Source organism: Suricata suricatta, chromosome 7, assembly GCF_006229205.1.
Source record: "Suricata suricatta isolate VVHF042 chromosome 7, meerkat_22Aug2017_6uvM2_HiC, whole genome shotgun sequence".
Classification (NCBI taxonomy): Eukaryota; Metazoa; Chordata; class Mammalia; order Carnivora; family Herpestidae; genus Suricata; species Suricata suricatta.
Genome location: NC_043706.1, coordinates 38161597 through 38186502, shown reverse-complemented (window position 1 = coordinate 38186502; position 24906 = coordinate 38161597). Strand labels below are relative to the sequence as shown.

General features: G+C 42.5%; 1 protein-coding gene across 1 annotated transcript in view; it reads right to left on the bottom strand.

The window, feature by feature from the left end:
* Positions 1–4104: 4104 nt before the first annotated feature.
* The window catches only part of LOC115296507 (adenylate cyclase type 10-like), a 47463-nt gene continuing 26661 nt past the window's right edge, over positions 4105–24906 (bottom strand). The window contains exons 17-32 of the mRNA XM_029944963.1: positions 24557–24690; positions 23822–23947; positions 20953–21228; positions 19759–20088; positions 15641–15704; positions 14250–14469; positions 13768–13893; positions 10811–10983; positions 9750–9906; positions 7404–7608; positions 7218–7314; positions 6517–6635; positions 6170–6287; positions 5584–5782; positions 4852–5065; positions 4105–4349 (exon numbers count right to left, since the gene is read on the bottom strand). Coding sequence (XP_029800823.1) covers positions 4282–4349; positions 4852–5065; positions 5584–5782; positions 6170–6287; positions 6517–6635; positions 7218–7314; positions 7404–7608; positions 9750–9906; positions 10811–10983; positions 13768–13893; positions 14250–14469; positions 15641–15704; positions 19759–20088; positions 20953–21228; positions 23822–23947; positions 24557–24690 — 2626 coding nt within the window. The 3' untranslated portion in view covers positions 4105–4281. The remainder of the gene's footprint in view (positions 4350–4851; positions 5066–5583; positions 5783–6169; positions 6288–6516; positions 6636–7217; positions 7315–7403; positions 7609–9749; positions 9907–10810; positions 10984–13767; positions 13894–14249; positions 14470–15640; positions 15705–19758; positions 20089–20952; positions 21229–23821; positions 23948–24556; positions 24691–24906) is intronic.

The window sequence follows — 24906 nt, the reverse complement described above, 5'->3', positions numbered from 1 at the left end:
ATGCAAGGTTGGTTCCACATATGAAAATCAATGATAGACCATATTAATGGAAGAAAAGGAACAAAACCACATGATCCTTTTAGCAGATGACAGAAAAAGCATTTGACAAAATCCAACACCCTATTATGATACAAATGGTCAACAAACTAGGAAGGGCAGGGAATTTCTTCAATCTGATAAAGGGCAAAGGACATCTACAAAAAAAGCCTCACAGCTAACATCATACTTAAAGGTGAAAAGCTGGGATGGAGAAGAAGACAAAGATGTCCACTCCTGCCCCCTTCACTCAATACTGTACTACAGGTTCTAGCGAGTCTAATTAGGCAAGAAAAAATAAAAATAAAATGGAGAAATATTGGAAATAAGAAGTAAAATGATTTCTATTTGCCGATGACATGATCTTGTATATGCAAAATCCTAAGGAATCCACAAAAAAGCCCAGACATCTAATAAACGAGTTCAGCAGTTTTGGGATACAAAGTCAGTATATAAAAATTAGTTTTATTTCTATACATTAGCAGTGGACAATTCAAAAATGAAATTAAGAAATCAACTCTATTAGAATAGAGCTAAGAATAAAATACTTAGGCATAAATTTAACAAAAGAGTTTAAGACCAATACATCGTAAACTAAGACATTATTGAAAGAAATTTGAAATGACCTAAATATGTGGAAAAGATATGACATCTTCATGGGTCAGAAATTTTAATATTCTTAAGATAGCAATTCTCCTCCAATTTATTTACAGATTCAACTCAATCTCTATCAAAATTACAGCTGTCCTTTTTGTAGAAATAGACAAGCTGATCCTAAAAGTCATATGGAAATGGAAGGGACCCTGAACAGCTTAAACAGTCTTAAAAAATAAGAAAGCTAGAGGACTCACACTTCTTGATTTCAAAACTTGCTACAAAGCTACAATAATCAAGACTGTGTGCACTGGCATAAGGACAGACACGGAGAGAAATGGGACAGAACTGAACGTTCAGAGGCAGACCCATACATCTAACAAAACCAGACATCAATAAGAGTATTATTTAAATGGGGAAAAGAGTAGTCTTGTTAACAAATAGTGTTGAGACAAGTAGATATCCACATGCAAAGAGTGATTTGGAAACTTTCTTCACACTATATGCCAAAAAAAAAAAAAAAAAGAAAGAAAAAAGAAAAAAAGAAATCAAAATGAATCAGAGACCTAAAAGAGATAAAACTATATAAAACTCTTAGGAAAAAGCAGGAGTAAACCTTTATGATTTCTAAGATAGAACACTTAAAGCACGAGCAACCAAAAACAAACAAACAAAAAATCCCCACATAAATTGGACTTCGTCAAAACTTAACACATTTGTGTTGCAAAATGATAGTGTCATGAAAGTGAAGAGACAATTCACAGAATGAGAGAAAATAAAACATGTGTAAATCAAATCCAATAAGGGTCTAGTATGAGAATCTATTTTTGAAAACTCTCTGAGCTCAACAATAAAAAGGCATATAACCCAATAAAAAATGAGCAGAAGATTCCAAAAGACATTTTCCCAAGAAGATCAACAAGTGGCCAGTAAGCTTGTAAACATGCTCAACAAGGAGGGCCTGGGTGGCTCAGTTGGTTGACCCTCTGGCACTTGATTTCGGCTCAGGTCATGATCTTACAGGTTTGTGAGACTGAGCCCGGTGTAGGGCTCCACGCTGACAGTGCAGAGCCTGCTTGGAATTCTGTTTCTCCCTCTCTCTCTCTCTGCTGCTCTCCCACTCATTCTCTCTCAAAATAAATAAACCTTTAAAAAAGTGCTCAACATGATTAGTTCTAAAGGAAATGCAAATCAACACCACAGTGAGATACCTCACACCCGCTAGAATACAAGTGTTGGGAAAGGGAGGATGTGGACAACTGGAGCCTTCGCACATTGCTGGTGAGGATGTAAAATGGTACAGCAGTTTTGGGAAACAGTCTGACAGATCCTTAAGAAGTTAAACATAGAGTTTCTGCATAACCCAACAATTCCATTCCCAGGCATGTACCTAAAGAAAATGAAAATGTATGTTCATACAAAAACTTGCACACAAATGCTTCTAGTGGTGTTATTCGCAATAGGCGAAAAGTGGGAACAATTCAGGCATCCATAAGCTGGGGAAGGGGGAGACGGAGCGTGGCATATCCACACACTGGAATGCTCTCCGACCATCAACACGAGCGCTACCACATGGATGAGCCTTGGAAGGGTCATGCTAAGTGGAAGAAGTCTGGCGCAAAAGGCCGTATATCATGATTCCATTTATACAAAATGTCCAGAAAAGGCAAATATGCTGAGACAGAAAGAGGGTTCCTGGGGGTTGGGGAAAGAGGGACTGGGTAGTGAACGCTAAAGGCACAGAGTTCCTTTTTAGGGTGATAAAAACGTTCTGGAATTAGTGGTGATGGTTGCATGACTTTGTGATATACTAAGAGCCACTGAATGGACTATCTTTCAAAATGGTGAATTCTATCTTGATTTTAAGAAATGCCAAAAGGGGAACAAATGGCAAGAGAAAAGAAAAAAAGAAAAAAGGAAAGAGCATCACAGTATGCCTAGTTAGTACCATTTATGAGAAAGAAGGGTGCAGTACAGAATATATGAGGTTGCCTGCATGTGCACAAAATAATTTTTTGAGGCTACACAAAGAAGCGGTGACACAGATCATGGAGGACAAGAATGGGAAAGACTTCCACTGTTAAGTGAAAATTCCTTTTGAATTCTGGCCCACATAAATGTATAATCTATATTTAAATATAAAAATTAAATTGATAATAATCACTAACACCTGAGGCTTCCTTTGTGGCAGGTATGGTTCTAAGTGCTTTATATTTATTTTATCTTCATAATGATGCTCTTTTGTTCTATTTTTATCCTCACTTACAGAAAGGGAAACAAAAGCATAAAGAAGATAATTTTGTCCCAAAGTAACACAGCTAATAAGTATCAGAGCTAGAATCTGAACACAGGCTGTGTGGCTCCAGAGCCTACTCTACTGCCGCTCTATGCTGCCTCTCAGAAATTTAAAGGAGTGGAAGAGAGGAGGAGAGGGGGAAGGTGGGTGAGGAGAAAGGAAGGAGGGGTAAGAGAGAGAGGAAAGGAAGGGGGAGAAGGGTGGGAGTAGAGAGAGAGTAGGAAGAGCAACAAGAATAAGAAAAGGGGATGTAGGGGAGAGGGGAGCAGGGAATGTAAAGACCAGACAGCATGATTCAAATGGCAAGTTCAGGGCTCCTTTCCCCACACACTGACCTGCCTGTCCTCACAGTTCTGATCATGGTTGTTCGAACAGAATATTGCAGATTGGGCACAGGATAGCCTGCCATTGGCTAGGTCCCATGGAAGCCTCTATAGCCTAGTGCAAAACTCTGGAATCACAACTGAGTTAGAATCCCAGCTGTACCGTTTTGTGGCTGTGTTTCCTGTAGTGTGAGCTTTCGAAGCTTTGGGTTCTTCGTCAGTAATATGGGGATAATAAAAATACTTGCTTCACAGAGGTGATAAAAAGATTTAAGGAATGTATTTCAAGCACTTAGTATAGTGCTTGTCACAGAATAAGTAAACAATAAATGGTGGCTATCATAATGTTAATTAACAGACTCTGAACACTAGATGATTGAGGTATAAAGTGTAAAAATTAGTGGGAAGGTCATGCTCTGTGTGAGAACAGGCATCAAACAGATAGAGGTCAAAGGTGGCAGCTCCAGGAAGGGAGAGTAAAACACAGGCGGGCTGGCGTCATACACACTTCGGCAATTTCCCAGTTTCACATGGGAATCCCCAAGTCATACAGCCCAGGAGAGAACTGGGCTTCTCTGCTGGTGCACTGCCGTAGGGACCTCTCCACAGAAGCCCGGACTTCTTAGGAGCTCATTATCACATCTGTGCCAAGGGGGCAACATCAGACACGTGTATTGCCGGCCTTCCTTACGTATCCACAACCTCTGTATTAGGGCCGTATTTTCCATCTGCTAATGGATCTCGCCTTACATAAGAAGCAATCAGTTCACCCCAGAGCCTCCCAGGTCTCCAGTCTACCGCTGGCTCTAATTTCTGCCTCAGTTGTGCCAATAACTGTTAGAGTTAAGGAAGATCTACATTTTCATGCTTCAGAAACAGGCTTTTATTTTGACAAAGATATACATAGTGGTGAGGGTAAAAGGCTACTGTATTTAATATGTACACTATACACTATCTTAAAAAGGAGAACTTGGATCATTTCTTTGGGTTGTATACAAGAGAACCACTGTCCCTTCAGATGATTTTTTTTTGTTAACGTACACATTCTTGAATTTCTTCTTCATCTTTATTCTCCTTGCCATCAGCCACTCTGTCAAATCCTGAAAGCAGGAACATAATATCACAAACCCAAAGAAAGTCCTCAGTGCTTACAAACCTAACTCATGGCCCTAGAAAAGGAGGGGGTTTGCTGGGCCCTGAGGCAAGGAACCATATCCCTTCCTCTCCTTTCCTTGCCTGCATCTTACCATTTACCTTCACAGACATTACATTGTGAATTCTAAGGCTTCTTTCTTCCTTGGTGACCATCTTGCTACACCACAGAGACAACCCAGTGGTTAAGCTGGGATCAAGGAGGAACTTTTAATGCCGGAGGGTTCCAGATGCTGAGACAAGGGCTGAGAGAGGCTCTCATATGATTTAACAATGTGAGGGACCCCCTCTGCTGGGCCGGGTCCAGCACTCATGAGAGGATAATTTCCTGCAGAGGACTAAGTCCCTGCAGCCACGTGTCTCTTCTTACTTTGGAGCAGCCTTTGACTGCCTAGAAGAATCCGAGACTGTAACATCTCTCAGACAAGGGTTCCAGGAAGGAATGCTTACTCTGTATTCCTAAATTTCCTCCCAAGGAGTTGTTTTCCTCCAGGAATTCTCCCTCTATCCAAATCCTGGTCAAGCAGGTGTCAAAAGGTCTGATGACGTTAGTCAAGGACATGGATTCTCTCTTTCCATCTCTCATTACAGAGGCTTTAAGCTCAGAGACCCGCTGGTGATAGACTGGGCAGGTCGCACATCGAGAGAAGAACTCCTGAAAGTACTGAAAGGAGAGGGAAGTCCGTGAGTTCAAGGATGTCCTCCTCCAGTCTGCTCCACCAGGAATTCATTCCAACAGTGCTCACTCAACACACTCACTCAGGCCTTGGGAGACAGGGAGGAGTTACTCAGGGCACAGCAGGCCCTGGAAGTTGGTTTTGAGACACAGGGCAATTAGAATGGCTTAGTCACAGAAGGGAGGGCTGTAGGGAGACGTGTCAAACAGCCAGAGTGGGTCCACTGAGAAGGGCTAACTGTTAACATCTTCACAGTACTGGGTAGCAGCTGTGCAAAGGCAGCAAGTCGGGAAGTCTGGTTCTGACCTACATGCAAGAATATCTGTGAGGGCACATGGGGTCCATGGAAAAACTTCCTAGGTGGAGGGAGAGAAGGGTTTGAGGAGGAAAGAGAGACAGAGGCAGCAAGGAGAAGAGGAAGGGGGAGATGCGGGCATCAGAAAGGGCATAACAGGATCAAACTAGAACTTAGGTGTCAAGTGAAGAACCGCAGAGAAATAGGCACCTTGAGAGTCTGGCCCTGAGTCTCTGGGGGAGTATGCATGAAGACACCCTCTGGCATTTTCTGTAGCATCAGCACATGGCACTCCAGGAACCGGACAAAGCCATGAGAACCGAACAGTGAGGCATTGGTTCTTTGCACCAACTGGTGAGCCTTGGAGAAGTGCTGCTCAAACAGAGTCCACTGTGTGTCCTGGGCAAACCTGGAGGGAAGGCAGCACGGCTCGCAGCTCTATCCCTTGCTTGCCAACCTATGGCTCTTTCACAGACCCATCTTCTTTCAGGCAGTAAGACCTCCTGGGCGGCCGCACCGTGACGCTCGCAAGTAGCCAAGGCTGCTGCTAACTCACATGAAGGAGACGCAAATGTAACCTTCAACATAACCCTCACCTATAGGCCCAAACCTGCTAAGAGTCAAGAAGAGTCCCTCTACTAAGATGGGAGTGATGAGAAGTAAAAGGTCTTTAGGAGTAGTTTAGAGCTGCAGAATAACCCTTTCTGGAAGGGTAAAAGGCAGTAGCTTAACTGACTCCATGGTGCCCTTAAGTTTCTAGCGTTTCCCACTGAGTGACTCTGGTACCCCACATTACCACATGGCCAGAGACGAGTGGACCCCCAGCATGACATTACTCTGCGAGTTCAGAATGCAGCTGTGTTCATAGTGTTGAATGAAATGCAGACACTCGCCAAAGGGCCGACACAGCAATCCTGTGGACAGTGAAGGTAACCAGGCTGAGATCAACTGTCCCCTGTAGGAACTGGTATAGAAGGTATGTGTACAGGGGAGTGGAAAACATCTGAAATGCAGATATCCTGGATCACACTCTAAGGAACCAGGGGTTGGAGCAGGGGCCATGCCCAAGGGACAGCTCATGACAGGGCCCTATCTGAGGTGTGAATCCTTCAGGAGTATAGCAGAGCCCTGCACAAGATTTACCTTTTCCGTAGAGCAGCAGATCTAAGCAAGCAGAATAGAAGCAGGCCAGGCCAAGGACATCATGACCCTGGGAAATAAGCACCCACTGACTCTCCAGCACACGGACACACAGGTCATATCTGCCAAGAGATGGAGCTTCTGAGACCAGCTAGGGAGGGGGAGGATGGTACAGGAGAAGAGGGGACCTTACATTTTCAAAGCAGCCTAACAACCCCTATATTTCCCTGCCTGGGCTCTAGTTATACAGAAAGTCTCTATGCCTGAGATCAGACCCACCTCTAAGCAAGGGAAGTGGGAAAATGCCTCTGAGAGAGCTTCCACCGTCTTTCCTGAGCTACTGCAATTATCTACCTCTCTGCAGAGAAATGGAGGAGGAGGAAGAGGCGGAGGAATAGGAGGAGGAGAAGGGAAAGCGGAGGAATAGGAGGAGGAGAAGGAGGAGAGAAAGTAGGGAAGAGAAGGGGAAGGGGAGAAGGGTGAGGGAGGATGAAGGAGAGGAGAGGAGAAGTGGGGAGAAGAAGAATAGGTCTCAGCACAGACTGCGTTTCCACTCCTGAACCCCACACTTAAGACAATGTTTCCTGGACAGCCTGGCTGCAAGAAATGGAACACTGTCTCCCTCTCCATTTCAGACTTCTTTGGGAGATCATACCCTCCCCTTTTAGGCAACAAATACAAATGACAGAAAATGATCTTAATACTTCTTCTTCAGAAATGCAGATCTGAAGAGAACTGAGAGAACCAGATTCTCCAGGGCTGGTTTCTTGAGGTGTCTGCATATCTCATGAGCTTGGAAACCTAAGGAGGTTAAAGAGCACAGTGTGAGGTCTAGCTGTGAACCTGGCCTCTCTCAATGCTCTAGGCCCACCAGCCCCAAGCCACGTTACCCAGCTTGATGGAGAAGTCGAGATGGCCGAGGCAGAGCTTGGTGTAGGCCAAGGCCTGCATGAGCTGGGCTGTGGCCAACAGTCCCTCCCTGGAGAACCAACATAGGCTGCTTTTCTGAATGGCCATCTGCTCACAGTGAAGCCACCTGTCCCTGTCACCCATATTTTGGGAGAACTGGGACAGGGCCACATAGGTAGAGACAACCTGCAGGTGAAACAAACATGGGCCAAAATATTCTGGTTTTCCATCCACGCCACACCTCCATCTTGTCCCCTTCCTGCATAAGCCCTCTGTGTGCCTTGCTGCTCACCTGATGGGGACCTGCCAGTCATTCCCACTGCCTGATTTTCAAACAAACCACTTTCTCTAGCTGCCCGTCTTCTTATTTTCTGAGCCCAGACTTCCCCTTGAAAACACTGGCCAAACTACTTCTACATTTTCTCTAATGAAGGCCTCTGATGCTTTCTCCTTAGCACTCTTCAGAACTGCTGCCTGGATGTCTAGTATAAGTATGTGCACATTTGACATCATTGATGACTCTCTTCCTAAAACATTGTCTTTTCTAGGTTTTGAGGACATCAGATTCTCTTGGAAACTGCTCAGTTTCTTTTTTAAATATTTTTAATGTTTTTATTTATTATTGAGACAGAGAGAAACAAAGCACGAGTAGAGGAGGGGCAGAGAGAGAGGGAGACGCAGAATCTGAAGCAGGCTCCAGCCTCTGAGCTGCCAGCACAGAGCCTGATGCAGGGCTTGAACCCACGAACCGTGAGATCATGACCTGAACTGAAGTTGGCCACTTAACCAACTGAGCCACCCAGGCGCCCCATGCTCAGTTTCTTTTGCCAATTTCTCCTTGTGACCCTGAACTCTTAACATTGGAATGCCCATTATGTGCCAGGCACTACTCGATTCCGGAGAAACAGACAATAGATCACAGAAATATATAGAATGTTGGGTGATAATAAACACAGTGGAGAAGAGAAAAATTACCTAGTTTCATGGCTTTTAATACCATTTACATACTGATGACCCCTGAATTGCTATTTCCAGCACAGACCTCTCCCATGCACCACCACATTTGTATATTTAATTGCCTACTTATCATCTACCATCTAGATGTCTAATAGGCATATCATATTAAACATGTCTCAACCCTGGTTCCAGTCTTCCCTCATATCTGCTCCTTCTGCAGACTGCCCCCTAGAAGTCCAACAAATCTTGGGATTATCCTTGACTCTTTGTTTTCCTCCCATCCCAGAACTGATCCAAGAGTGAACCCTGTTGGTTCCCTCTTGACAGAAGACCAGTCCTCCCTACTTGCTCTGCCACCACAATCTCTTGCCTGTATCTCTGCACTAGCCTCCTAACTTGCCTCCCTGCTTCCTCTCTTGCCTCTTTCAGTTAACTCTCAACACAGCAGACAGAATGATACTATTAAAATATAAGTAGACTCTGTCACTCCTCTTCTCAGAACCTGCCCCTGGCTTCCCATCTTCTTTAAAGTCCAAACCCCCACTGTTGCCCCAGGGGCCTGCACCATCTGCCATCCACCCCCCTTCCCCAGCTCTCTGACTCATCTCCTGGCTCTGCCTCCTCCCTTCTAGTCACACCAGCCTCCTCACTGTTCCTCAAACACAGAGAGCATGCCTTGTGCATTCACTGTGCCTTCTGTCTGTCCACTCTTCTCCCTCACAGCCATGTGGCTTATTTTCTCATCTCCTTCAGAGATTTGCCCAAATGTCACCTGCTCGGTAAGGCCTTCCCTAGCACCTTGTTTAAAACTGCACACCCCACCCCCAGCTCCTAGAACTCTATGGCCCCCTGCCTCCCCTTAATTTTTGTCCATTGCGTTTGTTAGCACCTCACATTCTATATATTTCACTGATCTGTTGCCTGTTTTCCTGGAATCAAGATTAGTGCCTGGCACATAATGGTGTTCATCAAATATTTATAGAACATATGGATAAAAAAGAGAGATAGACAGATGGACACTGAAATTAGGAAGACATTTCCCTTCCCTCTTTTTTCCTAAGTCAGCAATTCTAATCCTTTTTTAGATCATGGACTTCTTTGAGAGTCTGATGAAAGCCATGACCCCTACCCTACCTCCCACCACTTCTGAACATATGCACAAAAGCCAACATTCAGTTCGGGGAACTCACAGATAGCCAAACCTGGAAACCCAACTAAAAACTTCAATAAGAGAGATGCTGCTCAAACATATGATCGATATGTCCCGTTAAGTCTGGGTTATTGTGGAATCTGGCTAAACCCAGGAATCTCTCTCCCTAGCATTTCAGGTTTCTGAGTGAGGCCCAGTGGTAAAGCAAGGACTGACTTACCTGGGCTTCATCTGCAAACTCCTCAGCAGAGTTCTTCTGCATAAGAGTGGCAAGGCAGGCGACCCTGCGGCTGCTGGCCGTGGTCTCCAGGCTGTAGAGCTGCCGAAGCAGGGAGAGGCAGTGCACCCGCTGCTGCAGGACCGCCAGTTTCTTCTTACTGTTACCAAGCAGAGCGATTAGTGTGTCCTCAGTCTGCACTAGCGCCTAGCTGTCCCTCCCCACAAAAATCCACACCTACTCTCAGGGGGCCAGCTACAGACTTTCAAACTCAGAAGTGCTCCCGGATCCCATTACTTCTAATCCCATAAGCCTTCTGAAATCATCTTTTTTTTTTTTTTTTAAAGTAGCTCCACGCCCAGCAGAGCTTGAACTCTGACCCTGAGATTAACAGTCACATGCTCTAGTGACTGAGCCAGCTAGGTGGTCCAAGTCATCCCTCCTGATTGGAAAAATTCAGAAAAGTATTTTTAACCAGTTCATTCTTTACATTGCTATTTTGAATATATTTCCTATTATTATAGCTCAATAACTGGGTAGCGATTTAATATTTTTATATATATCAGAAATATTAAGTTGCTACATATATGTATATATGCCTATGTGCACATATGTATACACATATACATATGTGTATCTTGAGTTGAAAGAGACAGGGTAATATGTATCTTTATTTGAAAAATGCAGTGTAACGCCATACTTCAAAAACAAAAGAAGTCCTAGGCCACCTGGGTGGCTCAGTTGGTTAAGTGTCTGACTCTTGATTTTGGCTCAGGTCATGATCTCATAGTTCCGTGAGTGTGAGCCCCACTTTGGGCTCTGCGCTGACAGTGTGGAGCCTGCTTGGGATCCTCTCTCCCTCCCCCACTCACACTCTCTCTTTCTCAGAAAAAAAAAAAAAAGGCCTCATTCTGCTACATTTCATTGGCTCAGAGAGTAAGGTCGAGGAATAGAACTGCTATCTGCTTGAAAGGCAGTCTTAGAGCAATACGGGCGACACTCCAGGCTGGGCCCGGGTTTAATTCTCTGTGATGGGAGAAGGATGACTTGGCCAGGCTCCTCACTTCTCACGAGGGTTGGCTGAAGGTCGGCTGAGGGAACAGGAATGCCAGTATTTTTCCAAGAATGTTTGGAAAAGGACACCAAACCAGGTCCAAGGGAAACTCCTTTTCAGCAGTCGAAGGCCTTGCCTGGCCAATTGTTTGGCTAGGGTGATCTGTCCCATGTTGAAACAGACCTGGAGATGGGAAAAATGAGGAACAGTAAACAGGGGAAGAGTACTACGAATGAGGTTTTGGACTTAACACACTGGCGCCTTCATCTGGGGATAGACCGTGGGCTGCTGAAGCGCTGGAGTGAGTGAGCCACGGCAGGGCCTGGCCGCACTAGGCAGCACCGGGAGGGCCGTGCACGCGGAAAACAGAATATAGGGTTGTGGAGAAAACACCCTCCTTTCTCAGGTCCCACATGTGTGTCAGTGAAGAGAGTAAGGTTTGATCTAGAAAGTGGTACTGCTGGACTGAGATGGGACTGTCATTTGAGTAGAGATACATGCTGCTGAACGGATCTGAACTGTCACCAAATTCTTCCTGTCTTCAACAGTGCACTCATCACTGTGCTGGTGGGGGAGGGGGGGCAGGGGCTGAAGAACCTTGAGGTTAGCATAGCCTTCACATTTTAAGACTAAACCCTCCAAGAAAATGATAGAGCCTATGGTGATTCCAGAACAATCTTGGGAAGACTGTACAATAACTTCTTATAAAGGAAAGAAATAATTATTTAATGTTGCTTCAAAGATGTCTGCAATGAAACACAAATAATGTGAAAATCTCTAATAATTCTCTTTGGCATTCTAAGGCATTATACACATCTATTAACCAGATTATCTTAAGGTTTATACTGAAATTAGTTTTTACTTAATTTTCTTTTTTAATTTTAAAGCTCAGCTTTCTGACAAAACATTCTCCCATGGTTATGGAGTTATTATGTATAAACTGATAATTATCCCAACTCGTTTTGTTCTGTTGACTTAATAGTAGTGAGGCTGGAAAAAGTTGCTGAGCTGTCCTGGGTTATTCTTACACAATAAATACATTTACTCCTGTATGTCCTTTGCAAATGGACTGTCTAATGGCATGGTTTCCCCAGAATTTCTATTTGTTAAACAAATCTCATTCCCTGGGGAAGTCTGCTATGATATAGAATGATCTATGAAGTATATTATTTTTTTAAAGCAAGATATAGAATGGAATATAGAGAGCTCCCATTTGTGTGTAACAAAGGAAAGAGACCATATACATTTATGTGTGCCAACCCCTCTAGGAGAATACATAAAGGTACATAAACCTGGGGAGGGGACATAGTAGCTGAGTGATGGGGCTGAGGGAGGGACTTTCAAATGTATGTTGTTTCCCCCCCTATATTTACTGAGATGTATTTGACCATAACATGGTGTAAGTTTAAAGTGTACAACATGATATTTTTTACTGAGATATAACTAACATATAATGTATCAATTTTAGGTATCCAACACAAATTTTTTTCCTTGATGAGAAATTTTAAGATCTATTAGCAACTTTTAAATACATAATAAAGTATTATTAACTACAGTCACTATGATGTATGTTACATCCCCAGAACTTATTTATCTTATAACCTGAAGTTTGTACCTTTTGACCACCTTAACCCAAATTTTGTCCACCACTCAAGTTGTCCTAAAATTAGTTTACATATACTCCATTGAGCACATGGTATGAATAAACAATTCACAGAAAAATAAATGACCAATAAATATAATGTATCTTACTAAGAAATACATATAAAGTACAATATAACTTTAATTAGCAAGTTTAAAACAGACTGATAACATCTGGTGTTAGTAAGGATATGAAGAAATGGGAAAACTTTGATTTGATATACAAATAGTTCCCATCTGACAATGGTCTGACTTGACAATGTTTTGACTTTACAGTGGTGTGAAAGTGACGTGGATTCAGTGGAAAATATACTTTGAACTGTGATCTTTTCCTGGGGTGGCAACATATGTATGGTATGATACTCTCGTGCGCTGGGCGGCAGCAGTGGGACACTTCTGGTCAGCCAGGGGGCCATCTGAGTGAACAAACGATGCACTTACAATCTGTTTTTCACTTTCAGTATAATACCCAATAAGTTACGTGAAATATTCAATACTTCATAAAGTAATAAAACAGGCCTTGTGTTTGATAATTTTGCCCAACTGTATGCTAATGTAAGTGCTCTCACTGAGTATGTTTAAGGTAAGCCAGGCTAAACTATGATGTTTGGTTGGGTTAGGTGTATTAATTAAATGCATTTTCAATTTGTGATGGATATACTGGGTACAGCTAAATGATATTTCAACTTACCATGGATTTAGTGAGATGTAACCCCTTCATAAGTTGAGGAAAATGACTCATTTTGATGGAAAATTTGGCAATATATTTATAAATGTAAAATCATTCATCTTTCACCTTAGCATTTCTACCTCTGGAAATTTCTCTTACAGAAAAATTCTTACAAGGGAAGAAAGAGCTATTTACAAGAATATTCACTGTAGCAATGTTTACAGTAACCTCAAATTAGAGACAACCTACATGCATGCGAAGAAGGGGTGGATCAAATAAACTTCAATCCATGCATACAACGGAGTACCTGGCGACTGTAACGGCCTGGATGTGCACCAACACGCAAAAATGTTCAGCGTGTGATGTCAGGAATAAAAGAAAATGGAGAATATGATTCTATTTAAAAAGTAACAAAACAGGCCATGGTTGTATACTTGGTGAAATTTGCACCACATTATTAACTCTGCTGGGGGTAACACGGAGCTCTTTTCACTTTCTACAAATTGTGTATTGCTAAGGTTTGAATTTGTTAAATCTATTATCACATTGTCACATTTGTAATTGCATACAAAAAACAAAGAGATTTTTAAAAAGGAATACTAGGGTAACCCTCAAGGAGAAATAACTCAAACTTCAGGGTCGACCCCTGCCCTCACCTGTGACCGAAGACAGCAGAAAGTCGCCTCCTCAAACTGACAGATCTTCGCCTTGTGCTTTTTCAAAAATGAGAATGCTGAAGGCGGGCCCAGGAGACTGCTTGCCTTCCTCAAATAAAAGAAGGCCTCCGAACAAGACAAGGGATGGAGAACCGGAATTAGGATTTGGGTGATGCTAGTGGTGTGACTAGGACGAAGGCTGGGCTGAGGGTGTGCTGAGGTCACGATGTGGGTTGGAATCGGGGCTGGGTTTGGAGTTCTGGGGTGCTGGGCAGCATGTGCGTGTCAGGGGCAGGGCCGGGGGCGGTTGGTGCTCTTGGACTGGCACATTCCCACTTCCTGTTTTCTCCTAACCCCCTTCCAGCTCCTTTCTCTCTACTTTCCTCCATTTTTCATGCAAGCTCACTCGACAGTAAGAAATCCCAACCAAACTTCCCAAGTGAAAGGGCTGGGCTGAGGGGCAGGGAGCAGAGCTTGCTCACCATGTAATTATCTGACAGGTCCAAGGAGGCAGCGGCGGCCTCCAGCAGGTAATAAAACGCACACGTGGTTTCTCCGATGACCAGGCAATGCCGGGTGAGGGGTGAGAGCACTGACTTCAGGATTTCCTCACAGTGACAGGGCTTTGCGGTCAACACATCTTCCTCAGGGCAGGTCTGAGCCAGCTTCCTGTTCACCTGATCCAGGAACTCTTCCTCGGTTCTTTGTGGAGAGAAGATGAACGGAGAGAGGCCTCCAAGCAGCCACTTTTCCAGAAAGCTTTCCTTTATAACTCATTAATTCTGTGTTTAGCGTTCCTCTCCATCACTCCGTGAGTTTTTGAAAACCAGGGACTTGATCTATTATGTCTAAGGCTTATTAGGGATTTTTTTTTAAACCTAAAGCCAATCTAAGTAGTGGCTGAGAGGGGAAATGACCACACTGAAGAGTAAACTGACAATGTGTGAAATAAGCACACAACAATGACACAAAACAGTAAGTAATAATACATTTCTCTACTAGCATATTTGAACTTTGTCATAGCATATTTGAACATTATTTTATACAACACCATCTTATCCCACAACTCTGTCTTTCAGACACACAAAAACTACCTTCCTATTACCGATGAGGAAATTGAGGCTTAGAGAGCCTAAGTGCCTTCCGAATGACCTCACAGCTACTGAATGGAACCACAACTAGAGCTCACTACTCTGACTCCTAGTGCAGTGCACTTGCCACAAGCATGAGTTCAAAAGAGGTTAGAGCTCTCCGAGATGGGCAGATGGGAACTGAGGAGGGAGGGCTTTCAAGAATGGGGAACACTCTGATAAGTAGGAGAATGTGGAAGCCACTTAGTATTTCAAAAAGGGGGGATTGTGTGAGTAAAGATATACAGGCGAGTGTGGGAAGGATTCATGAAGAATATAGATTTTTGTTTGAAAACCATAGGAAATCAGGTTGGACAGCAGGATGGGAAAACTCCAGTGTGGCTGGTAAACTCAAGGTAGGGACATTTAAAATTGATGGGCTAGGCATTAGAATGCCAGGAGGCACATGATTAGGAAATGTAAATTCATTTTAATATCATCCAGAGCCAAACATAATTGAGAAGGCAAATTTTCAGTGGAGAAAAAAATCTGCTATGTGTACAATGCATTTGAGAGCTATTAAATGAAGCTTTTCCTAAACACTAAGAAATAATTTCCCCACAAAGAATCAAAACCTGCCTTGCCAATTCTGTTAACCTGAACTCTGGGCTGAGTACAAGACTCACTACTCCTGGGAGGTCAGAAGCATTCCTGGTCTGCAGGTGAGGTGAGTGTCCCGGGTTAGTGGTCACCTGTGTCTCACTTCCTGGCCCCCTACATCCACTCTCAGCGTCTCCCCTTACCTGCAGTGTTCACTTGTGAAGGCCTCCTGATTTCTGCATTCTTTTGTCTGGAACTGGAAACTATCTGCAGGGAGAAAAAAATATCTTTAATTATCCATCTTTGTAATAACGGAGAACATTTTGAATTCCTGACTACCTTTCTTCTGCAGCTTAGTTCATGACCTAATTGCCTCCCCCATTGTTAAAATGGTAAGTTTAAGTTTGATATTAGCCTACACACAACCCTGGATGGTATATTACAAATTCCTAATCCTTCAAGTAGTAACTCCTCTCAAACCCCCCAAACCAGTCCCTAATTCCATTTGCTAGAGAGATGAATAAAGAATATGTCCATCTGGTTTGATGGCCACTGCTTTTTAAAAAATGTTTATTTATTTTTGAGAGAGAGAGAGAGAGAGAGAGAGAGAGAGAGAGCGAGCACATGCAGGGGAAGGGCAGAGAGAGGGGTGTAGAGAAGATCTGAAGCAGGGTCCGTGCTGACAGGAGAGCCCGACGCCAGGTTCGAACTCATGACCTGACCCAAAGTTGTACGTTTAACTGCCTGAGTCACCCAGGCTCCTTGATGGCTACTTCTAATCAAAGAAATCCCTGAATATATGTGGATTGGGTTTATGAACAGATGGCAGTGGGCCACAGAGTGAGGCCTAGTGAAGAAAATCATGAGAGCACAAGATATCATAATCCACCGGAGCCTTGGTGGCCAGTAGGGGTTTTCAGCCTTACCTATCCAGCCTTAAACAGCCTTTATCCCTCAGATTTGACTCTTCCTCTGAAGCTGCTTTCTCACAGATCAAAGACCCAAAACTGGAATTGATGTGGGGATGCTGCTGGTGAGATTGAAAGGGTGCCTCAGAGAACTGGAAGAGGGAGGACTCGTGTTAAGTAAAAAGACCAGCTGTCTGATTAGTGAATGATGTCAAAAAGGGAGGGTAAAGAAAGGCTAAGGAAACTAAGGAAATGGGTTTGGCAGCATTACCACAAAACATAATTTCCAGGGGCACCATCACATCCTAGCATGCGTGGTTGGCACCCTCTGGATGCGTGCAGCACCTGGTCTGCACAGCTCTGCAGAGAGGCCCTGAGTCTGGGAAGCATCCTCAGGGTTTGGTTGTGCTGGGAAGGTCCTGAGCCTCATACAGAATGACCAGGCTGTGCAACCTAAAGCTGCCACTGACCTTTCAAAAGGGAAGAGTCATATAGGAAATAGGAGTGATAGAGTAATTTCTTCACAAGCCTAGACCAGGACATTCACTGTTATCTTCCTCTTTTTCCTTGGAAAGTACAAAAGTGCAAATACCCAAAGAGTTCATCAGCCAATGACCAACTTTTCCAAGTCACTGGTCCACCTTCATAGAGTCATCAGAATGTACAGCTAGAACACATATTAGATGATAGATTAACTCCTGATTTTAGTCCTTTACTACCAACAATTTACCATCTCTTCCCTATCCCTCTCCCCTGTCAACACCAGCCTCTATCAAAGTAGAAAAAGAGAAGATTTGGTCGGGGCTTGGCAGCTGTCTTCAATTAGGTAAGAAAGCATGACTCTGATTTGCATTTCCCTGATGATCAGCAACTTTGGGCATCTTTTCGTGCTTCTGTTGGCCAGTTATATTTCTTTGGAGAGCTGTCTATTCATGTCTTCTGTCCAATTGGATTTTTTGCTTTTTGGGTGTTGAGTTTTCTAAGTTCTTTATATACTTTGGATACTAATCCTTCATCAAATAATGTCATTTGCAAACATCTTTTCTCATTCCATAGGTTGCCTTTTAGTTTTGTTGATTGTTTCCTTTGCTGTGTGGGAGTTTTTCATTTTTATGTAGTCCCAATAGTTTATTTTTGCTTTTGATTCCCTTGCCTCAGGAGACATGTCTAGAAAGAAGATGCTATGGCTGATGTCAAAGAGGTTACTGCCTGTGTTCTCGGGTTTTTATAGTTTCAGGTCTCACATTTAGGTCTTTAACCCATTTTGAATTTATTTTTGGGTATGGTGTAAAAAGTAGTCCAGTTTCATTCTTTTGCATGTTAGCTGTCTTTTTCCAAAACCATTTGTTGAAAAGATAGTCTTTTTCCCAATGGATATTCTTTCCTGGTTTGTCGAAGACTAATTGACCATGTAAATGTGGGTTCATTTCTGAGTTTTCTATTCTGTTACATTAATCTATGTGTCTATTTTTGTGCCAGTAACACACTGTTTTGATGACTACAGCTTTGTAATATAACTTGAGGTCTGGAACTGCAATGCCTCCAGCTTTGCTTTTCATTTTCAAGGTTGCTTTGGCTATTTGGTATCTTTTGTGATTCCATACAAATTTTAGGATGGTTTGTTCTAGCTCTGTGAAGAATGCTATTGGTAATTTAATAGGGATTGCTTTAAATCTGTAGATTGCTTTTGGCAGTATAGACATTTTGACAATATTTGTTCTTCGGAGCCATGAGCATGGGATGTCTTTCCATTTCTTTGCATTATCTTCACTTACAATCAGGGAAATGCAAATCAAAACTACAATGAGATATCACCTCAACCACTTGTCAGAATGGCTAAAATCAACAACACAAGAAACAACAGGTGTTGGCGAAGATGTGGAGAAGGGGAAACCCTCTTACACGGCTGGTGGAAATGCAAACTGGTGCAGCTGCTGTGGAGAACAGTATGGAGGTTCCTCAAAAAGTTAAAAATAGAACTACCCCATGATCCAGCAATCACACTACTAGGTATCTACCCAAAGAGTACAAAAATATTAATTCAAAGGTATATATACACCCTGATGTTTATAGCAGCATTGTCTATAACACTCAAATTACAGAAACAGCCCAAGTGTTCATCAGCTGATGAATGGATAAAGAAGACGTTTTATATATATATAAATATATATACATATATATTCATTGATATATAATATACAATGGAATATTACTCAGCCATAAGAAATGAAACCTTGTCATTTGCCATGACATGGGTGGAGTTAGAGAGTATTATGCTAAGCAAGATAAGTCAGTCAGAGAAAGATATATACCACATGATTCCTCCCATATATGGAATTTAAGAAACAAACAAGCAAAGGGGGGAAAAAGAGAGAGAAAGAGGCAACCAAGAAACAGACTCTTAACTATAGAAAACAAACTGATGGTGACTAGAGGCAAGGTGGGAGGAGGAAGGGGGGAAATAGGTGATGGGCACTTGTATGAGCACCAGGAGTCATAGGGAAGAGCTGACTCACTATATTATACAGTTGAAGCTAATATTACACTGTACATCAACTGGAATTTAAATAAAAACTTAAAGAGAAAGGCACAACTCTGAAAAACTGGTGAAGCTGCAAGAAGGTAGATTTCACCTTGATGCAAGAAGCTTTCTAATAGCTGTTGACAAAGAAATGGGCTGTCTGATAACTGAAAATGTTAAAACAAAGAGGATGAACTCATTTAGGGTGTGGGAGAAGGGCTACAGGCCTTGGGAAGCACGCATTCACTAATCCAAACTTCTTCAAGTAACGAACTCCTATTTATCCCTGAATTCTCACTTCTGGCATTATTTCCCTCAAGGGAGAATTTCCTCCTACTCACTTCCCAGACTGTCCAAACGGCCCCTTCTCTACGTACCCCAATGCCTAGATATGCTATTTTCATTTTTACCATGCCATACTGAAACTCTCTATTTATACGACTATATCGACCCCCCAAACTGGTAATTTCAGGGACCCAGGCTTATTAGGTTTGTATTCTTAATCCCAGATACAGCATCTGATACATAAAAGGGCCCCATACCTTTGTACATTGTTGAATAATTAAAATAACAATAAAAACAGTAACTAAAATGTATTGAGCACTAACCATGTGCCAGGCACATTATATATATTTTGACTCTTTTCATTCTCACAGAAACTCTATTAAATTGGTATTGTTCTTTTTCCCAATTAATTTAAGTAGCTTCCCTAAGATTGCCATCCAAAACAAGCGTGATCTCATTTTTCTTATTTTTGGTGCTACAGGAATAAATGGCTCTTTCTGCCTATTTTTCTCCCTTAATCTGATTCCACCTTTTGGATGAAGAGCTCCAAGTATATGAATAAAGAGGAGTGCTGCCCACATGTCCTCTTCCTGTCCCCTGGGTTTACCGTGGGGAGAAGGCAGCTGCAGTCTGTCTGTGATCACTTGTGTTAGTACTGAGCCAGTATCCTTGTAGCTACAGAACCGGGAGGTCCCACGGGAGCCCTTAGTAGAACAGATGGCAAACCGGTGGAAGGGGACAAAGTCCCCCCCATGACAGCTCCCACAGCGGCAGGCCAAGTCTTGGAGAAAGCAGGCACATTCGAGGTGCAGGGCTACCTGCTGGGCCTGGGGCCACAGCTCCCACGCAGCCTCCCGTAGGAGCGGCACTCCAAACTCTAGCACCTCTGTCTGAGACAGGGAGAGTTCCTCTTGAGGCCTGAGAGGAGCGCCCGCATCTGAAATACAGGAAAATCCAGGTAAATCTAAGTCTCCCTTAAAAGGCCTTTTATGCTATCAGTTGCAAACTTCCAAGCATATGCTTCTAGTTTATAATCTAGAATTTTTTCTTATAAAAAAATTTTGTTGATAAATCCTCTGTATAAAGTATATTACACCAGTCTGAGAATGGCACCTCTAGTACCCAGTACCACAGAGAAGAAATGATCAGTGGTACGGAAGTACACTGAACAGATCTCTTAGCTGTTCTTCCTAAATTGAGCTGTTTTGACTACAAATGACTATAAGTATCAAGTCATCAGAAATGCTCTGTTCAAATATAAGGCCCAAAACACATTTTACACTCAAAGGGAAATTATTTGTGGAGTATATGTGCTTTGGATAGTCTGTGCCACAACTTTATTTTTCATGTGGAGAATTCAAGATTACAAGCCATTCGGTGTATATCTTGCTTTGTTCATGACTGTTTCAACACCACATGTGTTTATTTCCAAAATTCGGAACAGCTTATCCTTTTCTTGTAAATCTCTAAAATTAGGTATAGTTTATCCTTTTATTATTATTTATATCTAGAAGCCAATAGGGTTATAGCAATATTTTCTGAACTAAACACAGATACTTAACACATGGGCTTAACAAGGAGCTAGAATTCTTGGAATTAAGACAATTCAGAAAAAGTACAAGTTATTCACTTACTATTATCATGGTTCCTTTGTGATTAAAATAACCACCTCCCCCATTTCTTAGCTATAGTTTTAAGAGACTGAGCCCCGCGACAGAGGAAGTTGATTTCTTGCTGAACACGGGAATCCTCTCTCCAGGCCCTATGCTCAGGTGAGAACAGGGGAGCAGCTCTTCCTCACCGGACTCTTTCTTTTTCTCCTCTTTGGTTTGTTCAATAATCTTGACAGAGGCAGGCGGTAATATTGACTCGGCAGGAAGCTCTTGACTCTCGCTGAACCAGCGGAGCACACGAATATCCACAAGAGCCTTCAGCACCTGAAGTAGCTTGTTTTTATCCCAGCCGGGCAGGAGGTGCTGCAACAGATCTATGTGAAAGGAGTGACCAATGACTGCAGCACACTTGACCAGCAGCTGCTCCTCTGGGCTCAGTTGATCCAGCTGGTTTACTGCTATTTCTGGTGGGAGGGCGGGGAGGAAGAACAGTGAACGAGCTTTATACAAACACAGAATACATTGTGTTAATAATCTGTTCACTGAAAAAAAAGAAAAAAAGGGCTTGTTTTTTGTCCTCTCCTTCTACACGCAATCCAACCTCTTAAGAGTTTTCTCTCCTAGTCCTCATTTGGCCTCATTCCCCATTCATTGTTCAACCAACAACAATCAGGCTTTCACCAACCACTGAAGCTGTACTCTCCACGGTCACCAAAACCTTTTGTTGGTAGGCCCAAAACTGTGCTCTGAACCATTCAGCTATATCAATAATTCTTCCCATTTTCATGACTACTAAGTACCCAGACACTTTTTTATTATTACTGCCCACTAAAAGTGGGGGCCAGGCTTCCTGATCCTAGAACTCACATAATAGTAAAGACCTTAACTAACTCCAAGCATAATAGCACCTCTCCACACTCTGACCCATACATAAGAGCAGTTGGTATTGAACCAGTAAGTCACCAAGCCCCAAATCTTGGAGCAATCTGAAACGTTTTCTTTTCCCTAACAACCAATTAGTCACCCACTTACCTTCCTTCTAAATGTTCTTGTATGTTTCCTCCTAAACAATTGTAGTATAAGTAGTCATTTTCACCTGGATCACTATGATATCCTGTTGGGAACATCTTCAATTTTCTCTCATTCTTATCCCAATAACATATGAACTAGCATTACAATTATGGGGTGCCTGGGTGGCTCAGTTGGTTAAGCATCTGACTTCGGCTCGGGTCATGATCTCACGGTTTAGGAGTTCAAGCCCTGCTTTGGGCTCTGTGCTGACAGCTCAGAGCCTAGAGCCTGCTTTGGATTCTGTGTCTCCTCTCTCTGCCTCTCCCATGCTCATGCTCTGTCTCTCTGTCTCTCAATAATAAATCAAAATGTTAAAAATTAAAGAAAAATAATGTTTATAGAATTATATACATAAAGTAGAGATACAATTATGCCAGGGTCCCTTTTTAATACTTTTACAACTTATATGGACTTTTACAATCTAGCTTTGGCATTTCATTTAGGCCAAGGCTTTGCTGAATGAGCTGGTTTTTTTGGGCTTACAAGTTAACAAATCCTTTTTCTTCCCTGTGGACAATACTGACCTTGGGTTAACTTTTCAACTATTTCCTAGGATCCTGATTAAATGAGAATGCCAGCTAAGTTATCAGGAAACTGTTTAGGGTAACAATGATCCCTGATTGGAAAGTGAATTTGGACTAGGACAACTGTGAATAAGCTATAAATAACTGGTGGTAAGCCACAGTTCTGGGCTTCCTTGTGTGTATTAATTTTTGTCAGAGGTCATGTCCCTTACATATCCTGGAGTTTATGCCTATGGGGCTGTTATAAGAGATACTAGTTCCTAGTTGGAACATGGGGCTTCTAAGCACCCGTCCATTATGGTCTCATTCCACCAGACCTAAGCTACAGTAGAAACTTCTGTGAAGACTTCCACTAAAGAAAACCACCTGATCCTGTGTTTTCTGACCAGTATGTTTCTAAGTTAGTAAAGCCAATGCCAAGTAAGGCTGTTGTAGTTGTAGAAGTATAAACCATCAAGATGGACCTATAGATATGAGTGCTAACTTATAATAGCTATCATTCATTGAATAACTATTTTGTATAATGATTTATTTCATATAATCATCAGCTAACCGCCTGAAGGTAGGGGCTATCATTATCCTCACTGGAGTGATGAGAAGGCTAAGGCTTAGATAAGTTTATCTGAGGATTCAGAGCCAGTGAGTGGAGAAGCCAGTGGTACCCAGGTCTTTCTGACACCAAAACCTTGCTCTTAACTAGCAAGGTGTTCTGTACTGCCATTTCATATGCATGTCTTATATCCTCAAGAAGATCATACCTGACTTGAAGGCAGCCTTATTCATCATAATATTCCCAAAGAGTGCTTCATATGGTACCCTACCACCAGACACTTGAATAGAGAGAGCATGAAATAAACCCAACCTCCTCATTTCTAAGAAGAATGTCCCCTGTCTGACTATGCCTACTCAAATCTGATGGCTTCTTCATTCTTTATCTCAGCAGTCATTATAAACTTATTTTGCGCTTTTGATTACACTCCTGCTATGTATATAACACTGTCTCTTCACTAGCACCATAGATTTTCTTAAATCTTGGCCACATTTTCTCCCTTGCTGACTGCTTCCTCTAGCACAGGAACATGCACGAAGGGAAACACAGGATATGATTTTTATCAAATAACAAGAAGACTTTCCTTGGTCATTACCTCCAGGGAACAAAGGGGCTAATGAATTTAAGTAAAACTTAAGTAAATTTAAAATTTAAGTAGTAAAATACTACTCAATTTCTTTAAAATTTTAAAATTTTAAATTCAAGTAAAATACTACTCAAGTAGCATTACAAGTCACTCAGGGCCTCTTTGGGCAACACCAGAACTTATTTCTAGAAGGCAGGTTTCTTTCTTTCTTTTTTTAAGAAAAGGAAACTCACATGACATTGAGAGACCTATATTCAATCAACCACCAAATTACTAAGTGCAATGACACCTGTCATTGGCTCACTTCAGGTTTTCAAGTGACCTGCCTTTTAATAATGGTGGGAGAAGCATGGTATCCAAATTCACATCATCCTTGACCGTGCAGATATAAAGTTCCTGGTCCTCGGAGCCAGCAGGTGGAATGCTAAACAGTGTGGATTTCATGGCATTGGCTACAGAGAAAGAAGACTATGACTGAGGAAAACACCATACTCAGGGACTGTAGTTTTAAAGGTACAAAAATATAAGAATTTAGTCAAGAAACCAACAGGATGAAGTTAAAAGAGCATATGTTTAAAGCGGCTTACCCCGCCCATCCTGTCTGTTCTCTGATGTTCTCTCAGAAACTAACAACACTTTCTGCACCATATGGTATGGAGCATTCTCACTCTTCCTGTTTACTTTCTAGTAGCTCTCTCTTCTATTGCAGCACAGCCCTAGGATGCCTTTCCAGATTTACACATGCTTCTACCCCTTCCTCCTCTCCTACCCTCCTCCTTTTACCACCCCCCCATCCGTCCTTCTCATCAGTACTGTGCAATTCTCTTTTGAACCCTTCTGTTTATAAGTCCTCTTTTCCTCTCCCACCTCTTGGGCTGCTGAAAGAGGAACTATAATATAGTAGATGGATTGACTCCATTAAGCTCTCTGAGGCAGGCCGAGAAGGCTTAATCTTGCTTAGGAGGTTAGCAGGGAACAGAATAGGCACATGTCTCACAATGGTGTGGTGATGCCATGTCAAAGAATAAACTCCAGTGGCTGGACCAGGAAGCTAAGCTCACCTGAGAGGGCCTCCCACTTGCTGTTCTCCTCCTCCTTTCGGAGTTCATGAAAGAGCAATATGTCTTTAGAGAGAAGGTCCCGGCATAAGACCCCACAGTAGAGAGGGTTTCCAAAGCACTTGTGGAGAAGGTAGCTGCAGAGAGATAAGTAGGGATTGCTGACTAAAGATGCCTGCTTGCAGAGAGCCAAGCACAAGGGTATTTCACACTGAGGAATACTTCTTCTTCTGTTAAAGTCTGCTCTTGATGATATACGTTAACAGAGGTAAGCAGCAGCACAGAAATGTAAAAAAAAAAACTGCTTTGAAATGTATTTTAGCAGTAACTTTTCTAACTATTTTGTTTCTATT